Source organism: Conger conger, chromosome 4 (assembly GCF_963514075.1).
Source record: "Conger conger chromosome 4, fConCon1.1, whole genome shotgun sequence".
In the NCBI taxonomy this organism is placed as follows: domain Eukaryota; kingdom Metazoa; phylum Chordata; class Actinopteri; order Anguilliformes; family Congridae; genus Conger; species Conger conger.
In genome coordinates this window covers 1171884-1178898 of record NC_083763.1, presented here as the reverse complement: position 1 = coordinate 1178898, position 7015 = coordinate 1171884, and the positions used below count along the sequence as shown (strand labels likewise).

Sequence of the window (7015 nt, the reverse complement as noted above, 5' to 3'; positions counted from 1 at the left end):
GAATAATGAAACTAAGCAAGCGTTAAATGTTCTTCATTAGTTACACAATGATTTCCGTTTTGTTTAATTTTACTGGGTGCTGAACTCATAATGTTTGTAAGCACTCAGGGGCGAAAAGGGAAACTCACTTAAAATGAAGGGTGAAGTGGTGCAAAAAAGTAAACTGTTATTTGGACTGAATCTGGGCCTTTGTGTGACACACCTGTGGAACTGAACACGCCTTCACACACGCCCGCTAGTGGCCATGGCAACGGCATCCTCAGACTGCTGGACTCAGACTCTCGTCCCTGACATGAGAACATGAGAACACATGATCAGGAGGACAGGCCATTCAGCCCAACAATTTACCCCCAGATGAGAGAATATCCAGCTGTTACCCTCAGGATGCTCATGTCCCAGGCCCCCCCCCCGCACACCCTGTGAGCCCCCCCCCCCCCCTCACACCCTGTGCGCCCCCCCACCCCCCCTCACACCCTGTGAGCTGTTCCACTCACTGTAAAACATATATTTCCTGTAATTCCCACAGGCAGCTGATCGGCTTTTAGTTTAAATGTGACAGTGAATCCAATCAGGGGATGAAGGCGAAGGTGCTCTTTATAAATCACATTTTGGAGTGCAATTTACAGATCTCAGCCACAGCGGTGAGAGCAGATTCTCTGGACAGTGAAACAGCCCCACGGTGCGCATTAGGACAGAGATGGAGCGCGGTCTCCGGGTTTAATGAAAGCTTGATTTCTCTCATGCCTGGAACGGACAGCGCTGCCACGGTAACCACGCGATGGCTGTTTTCTGAAACCTGCTCCTGTGAACGAGGAGGCATCGGTGTGGGTTTGTTCTGTTCGCGTTTCCTGAGAGAACTGTACAGCAGATCCAGCACACCGTTTAGTGGCCGAAGGAAAGCACATCTACTCAATTCAGTTCAGCTCAATTTTATCTTAGCGCGTTTTACAGAAGACTGTCACAAGGACACAAGGACACAAGGACAGAGTAACAGAACAGACAAGGGCAAACACCAGGCCTGAACCCCCAAATAGCACAAGCACATGAGAAAAAAAAAAACAAAAAAACAAAACACATATCCAATCATGTGTTTGCTTATTTAATTCCGACCAGTCTTTCTGGATTAATTTGCCAAATAAGACTGGCTGGCAACTGCATCAGAGTAAAATCCATTTCACAGGGGTGGTGTCTCCAAGCGGAATAACAAAAGGGAGTGGTACATCTATGTTCATTTAAAACTGTGGGTAATTTGTTGCAGTTGTGTTAATTATTGCTCATTTAAGCTTACCAGCATTTGCACAAACACACAGGGATCCAGGTTTTCTGAATCAAAGGCGTGCTGACAGTAGTCTGAATAACACGCGACAGTGAAGCTAGTCCAAGGCTGTTCTTTTCACTGAAGGGAAACATTACTGCCATCACGGGAACGTGAATGTTCCCGGCATGTTCTTTCTACCGTTTATTCAGGGAACGTCCCGCCCCCTGCATGATTCATATCCTACCTGCAGTATTTCCTGTGAAAGACTGTCTGTTTGGAGCACTCATTTGTTGTGTTTAATGAAAGTGCAGTTTCATTGTGTTTCTTATGAATTAAACCCCATTGTGGAAATGGCAAGCCGCATTACCGTGAATCTGTCGGCAATTATCTCTATCTAACTGGCTTATAATTAAAATGCGAGCGCGTATGCGGTCTCAGACAGAGGATCGGAGTGGCGTAATGTTTATTGTTATATCGCGAATGCATACCTAATTGTACTAAACCACCATTAGCATTAAAGTGAGAAAATTAAGCTGTTCAATCATCCTCAGCCAGCATTAAAGCTTAATGGTCTCTGTGGAAGCAGGAAGTAGGATCCTCTCGCGAACGGAGACATTTCCAAAACCGCCCTCTTTCCCCCGTCTCCGCCTGCACTCTCTGGCCCAGTAACGCGAAATAATAACGGGGCGAAATAACAGGCGCCGGGTTTTATTAACTGCTCACAGCGAGTAATGGGGTCTCATTTGCATTTACAGAGAAACGGCGGGATAAACCATGTCACTATATCAGTATTAAACGGAGGGATGGCGAGATCAGCCGCAGGTTATCATTCCGGAATCTTCTGGGAGGACGGCGAGTCTGATCGCCGAGCGCCTCTGGCCGTCGTCCCTCGTGCGGTTAGGAGGTACGAGTGACTCCGCTTTGTGCCGAACGGCTACGCGTCACTTTCAAACAGCGACGCTGAGCCCAATGGTGCTCGCTCCGCAGTGAAACAAGGCTCTCTGTTTTCAGCGATGACAGAAAGCCTGGATCAACTAGCAGGGGAGAAAATGTACATGGGCAACAAAACCTCGATCAAATAATCGTTTCAAAAACGTCAACCTCTTGGACAGCAGTAGAATTCCAGCTGAGAGTTATTGACTATTGTAAGTGAAAGATCTATTTTCATCAACAGTTGGAAGAAAAATCTTCTGGAGTTTTTTCAGCAGCTAAAGTATTATGAACGCTGCTCTCGCCCTGGTCAACAGCAGCATCAGGGGAACTGTTTAGGCTGGAGGAGGTTGTGCTGTTATCAGTCATGTTAAGAGGAGAGGTTGTGCTGTTATCAGTCATGTTAAGAGGAGAGGTTGTGCTGTTATCAGTCATGTTAAGAGGAGAGGTTGTGCTGTTATCAGTCATGTTAAGAGGATAGGTTGTGCTGTTATCAGTCATGTTAAGAGGATAGGTTGTGCTGTTATCAGTCAAGTTAAGAGGATAGGTTGTGCTGTTATCAGTCATGTTAAGAGGATAGGTTGTGCTGTTATCAGTCATGTTAAGAGGATAGGTTGTGCTGTTATCAGTCATGTTAAGAGGAGAGGTTGTGCTGTTATCAGTCATGTTAAGAGGAGAGGTTGTGCTGTTATCAGTCATGTTAAGAGGAGAGGTTGTGCTGTTATCAGTCATGTTAAGAGGAGAGGTTGTGCTGTTATCAGTCATGTTAAGAGGAGAGGTTGTGCTGTTATCAGTCATGTTAAGAGGAGAGGTTGTGCTGTTATCAGTCATGTTAAGAGGAGAGGTTGTGCTGTTATCAGTCATGTTAAGAGGAGAGGTTGTGCTGTTATCAGTCATGTTAAGAGGAGAGGTTGTGCTGTTATCAGTCATGTTAAGAGGATAGGTTGTGCTGATATCAGTCATGTTAAGAGGAGAGGTTGTGCTGTTATCAGTCATGTTAAGAGGAGAGGTTGTGCTGTTATCAGTCATGTTAAGAGGATAGGTTGTGCTGTTATCAGTCATGTTAAGAGGATAGGTTGTGCTGATATCAATCATGTTAAGAGGAGAGGTTGTGCTGTTATCAGTCATGTTAAGAGGAGAGGTTGTGCTGTTATCAGTCATGTTAAGAGGAGAGGTTGTGCTGATATCAATCATGTTAGGAGGATAGGTTGTGCTGATATCAATCATGTTAGGAGGATAGGTTGTGTAGATATAGGTTGTGTTAAGAGGATAGTTTGTGTAGATATAGGTTGTGTTAAGAGGATAGTTTGTGTAGATATAGGTTGTGTTGTGTAGATACGGGTTGTGTTGTGTAGATATGGGTTGTGTTGTGTAGATATGGGTTGTGTTGTGTAGATACGGGTTGTGTTGTGTAGATATGGGTTGTGTTGTGTAGATATGGGTTGTGTTGTGTAGATATAGGTTGTGTTGTGTAGATACGGATTGTGTTGTGTAGATATGGGTTGTGTTGTGTAGATACGGGTTGTGTTGTGTAGATACGGGTTGTGTTTTGTAGATACTGTTTGTGTAAACCCGGCACAGTTTCCCCTTCATCTCGTTACAGCAGTGGTGACCTCAGGACGCTCACTTTAAAATATGAGCCCAGATGATCTAGTTTCCATGGTGAGGAGGGAGTGTGACCTTTCTGGGCCCCGCCCGGCCCCCAGCCCCCCGGCCCTCCCCCGGTCCCCAGGGGACCCGTCCCACCGACAGACCCTGGTTTCATTACTCACGCACCGAAAGGCCCAGTTTTGTCAAAGTGACTCACGGCTCTAATCAGATGATAATCAGCGTCCGTGGCAGCAGCCTGATTAAGTGAGGTGGCGGTGGGAAGGAAAGATTAAGTGCTGGATCCTGTCGGAGCGCTGCTTCATTATCCCAGCAGTGCTGGATCCTGTCGGAGCGATGCTTCATTATCCCAGCAGTGCTGGATCCTGTCGGAGCGATGCCTCACTCATTATCCCAGCAGTGCTGGATCCTGTCGGAGCGATGCTTCATTATCCCAGCAGTGCTGGATCCTGTCGGAGCGGTGCCTCATTATCCCAGCAGTGCTGGATCCTGTCGGAGCGATGCCTCATTATCCCGGCACTCCGGGTACGGAAAAGTTGGGAGTGGCTTCAGCGACGGCGACCTTTCCCTCCTCCCGCAGATCATCCCTGAGCGTCCGCTTCCAATACCTTCCGACGCAGCGACTCCGGCACCCACATCTGGACCGACGACCACATCTGGACCCGACACCCTTGCATCCGGAGAGACTGGGGAAAAACTCCCGAAACTTTTCCAGAAAAACCTCGCTTTTCTGAGCAGATGTTCCATATCCTCCGAGGGACCTGCGTTCGGTCGCCACGGCGATCAGGAAAGCCGTCCTGGCTGGATGGCGCGCGCTAATGCGCTAATGCGCTACAGCCTCGTGATGAATGTCACTGTCACAGGTGCATTAGCGTCCTCCTGACCGATCACCTGGCTAACAGGTAGCCAGCAGGTGGGCGAGTAGCATGGGGGGGAGTACTGGAGAGGCTGTCAATCACTCACAGAATGAAATGGGGGTGTCGTGGGGGGGGAGCATTTGACCCGGCTCTGACAGCAGAGACAGATCGTTAAAAAAGACGTCCGGCGAGGTCCCAGCTGACGGATAAAAACGAACGTCTCTGCCGCTGTCTCCCAGAGACGGGGGGCCGCTGTCTCCCAGAGACGAGGGGAGGCTTTAATGCTCAGCTCAATTTGTAATGTTTTGAACTAGAAAGGTATTCATTGGGAAGGTAAATAAATAAATAAAATAAAAGGTTTGCGGTGAGAGGGAAGAGGGGGGAGAGAGTTGGCTGTTCTTTCTGGAGCTTTCCCAAAGGGCTTTAACAGGCTGTAGTAGCTCTGCTCTGAACTTCTTACGAGACTTGGCCTGAGTTTGGATTTCCTTCAAACGCAAGAAGAGGACTCCGTAACAAAATAAATAAATAAAACAGGAGGACAGTAAAAACCCAAAAAGTGTGCCAATGTCATTGCTTGAAAGGGCAAACGAAACTTTCCAGAATCTTCTGATGTAGGTCCTGTACTTGTCCTTAACAAGGACTCTGTCATGTGACCCTCAGCCACAGGAAGACTAGGTCACGCTGAATTCAGCTCATACCCTTTTCCAGATGTGTGATTATAACTCAGATCAAATGGCTTGTGCAATACATGTCTGCAGACAAAGCGATAGCACTGTTGTGTACTGTAGCATTAGCCACTCAGTAGCACTGTAGCATTAACTGTGCAGTAACACTGTAGCACTGGCCATTCAGTAGCACTGTACCATTAGCTGTAAAATAGCAGTCTGCCCCAGTCTGTAGCCATGGACAGGCTAGTCTGGGAGATCTGCTCTGCCCCACACATTTCTCTCTTAGCGTTGTAGTCTCCTGTTATGAGACATTAGCACAAACGCTGCTTTCAAAGCGTATGTATTTTCCCCATTCCTTTGCTCTCTCAGGAAAGGATTCATCCTGCAAACCATTATTTTGATTTTCACAGTCAAACTGTGAATGTGTTTTTGCGTGAACAAGAGCTGCTGATATTTTCTAAGTTCTTCATCAGAATTTCTAAGTAAGAGCCTTTGTTATTGCCTGCTCCGTTGTGAAGTTTTCCCAGGCATTTGTAAAGGGTAATCATAGTTCAAGTCTGCAGTGCAGTGCTCCATTCACAGTTTAGCGACTTCAATTGCATACGGTGCTATTTCAATTTCTCAAGTCCCAAAGTCCCAAGTTTCCGTTTTTTTTCACACCTCATATTCTTCGCTGAACAGATTCAGTGCGAAAGTATTGAAAGCACTTCAGTACTTTTTTTTTTTTTCGACAATCAGGATTATTTGAGAGAATATTGAGTAGTTAACACATTCATTAATGTGACTACTGCTGATTGCAGTGTCATTAACGCCGTGACTTATGGGAAGGCTCCCTCGTGTCCAATCACGGCCAAGGTCACACTTGTGATTCTTCTTCTCCTGCTTGTACTTCCTGTGATGTGTTCAGTCTCATTCTGAGTGCTTTCCGTGTCATCGTTTAATTCCCTGAAATTCATGACGAGTGTAACAGCTGCATTTATTGAGGCCGCCTAGGGGCTAAGGTACATGCCTGGGACCCGGAAGGTTGGTGGTTCAAATCCCAATGTCGCCACAATAACATTCATGCAGTTGTTGGGCCCTTGAGCAAGGCCTTTAACCCCCTCCCCCAGGGGGACTGAAAAAATGTTCTGAACTCTATTATCCGAGCCAAAGCCAAAACCCTTCATATTGGGCCAGGGACTGAAGGGTTTGTAAGTAACTGAATGGTTATGGAGTGCGTGTGAATATTAAAGTGTGTCTCCGTGTCTCCCTGGCGCGCAGGAACCTGTTATACTCCCTGAGCGAGCGTGCGGCTCAGTTCTCCATCCTGAGAGACGCTGGAGAGGCGGGGACGCCCGGCGCCCTGAACTCCTCCCTGACGCTGGTGCTGAGTGCCATCAGCTCCGCCCGCGCCCTCGTCAGGAGCGGCCTGGACCTGTTCGAGAACGACCCCAACCGCTCCGACTGACCCCAACCGCTCCGACTGACCCCAACCGCACCGACTGACCCCAACCGCTCCGACTGACCCCAACCGCACCGACTGACCCCAACCGCTCCGACTGACCCCAACCGCTCCGACTGACCCCAACCGCTCCGACTGACCCTAACCGCACCGACTGACCCCAACCGCTCCGACTGACCCCAACCGCTCCGACTGACCCCAACCGCACCGACTGACCCCAACCGCTCCGACTGACCCCAACCGCACCGACTGA

The 7015-nt window shown here is 48.1% G+C and overlaps 1 protein-coding gene across 1 annotated transcript in view; it reads left to right on the top strand.

Moving 5' to 3' along the window:
* The window catches only part of LOC133125964 (inactive N-acetylated-alpha-linked acidic dipeptidase-like protein 2), a 259589-nt gene extending 252821 nt beyond the window's left edge, over positions 1 to 6768 (top strand). Inside the window, exon 15 of the mRNA XM_061237725.1 lies at positions 6582 to 6768. Coding sequence (XP_061093709.1) covers positions 6582 to 6768 — 187 coding nt within the window. The remainder of the gene's footprint in view (positions 1 to 6581) is intronic.
* The last annotated feature ends 247 nt before the right edge of the window (positions 6769 to 7015 follow it).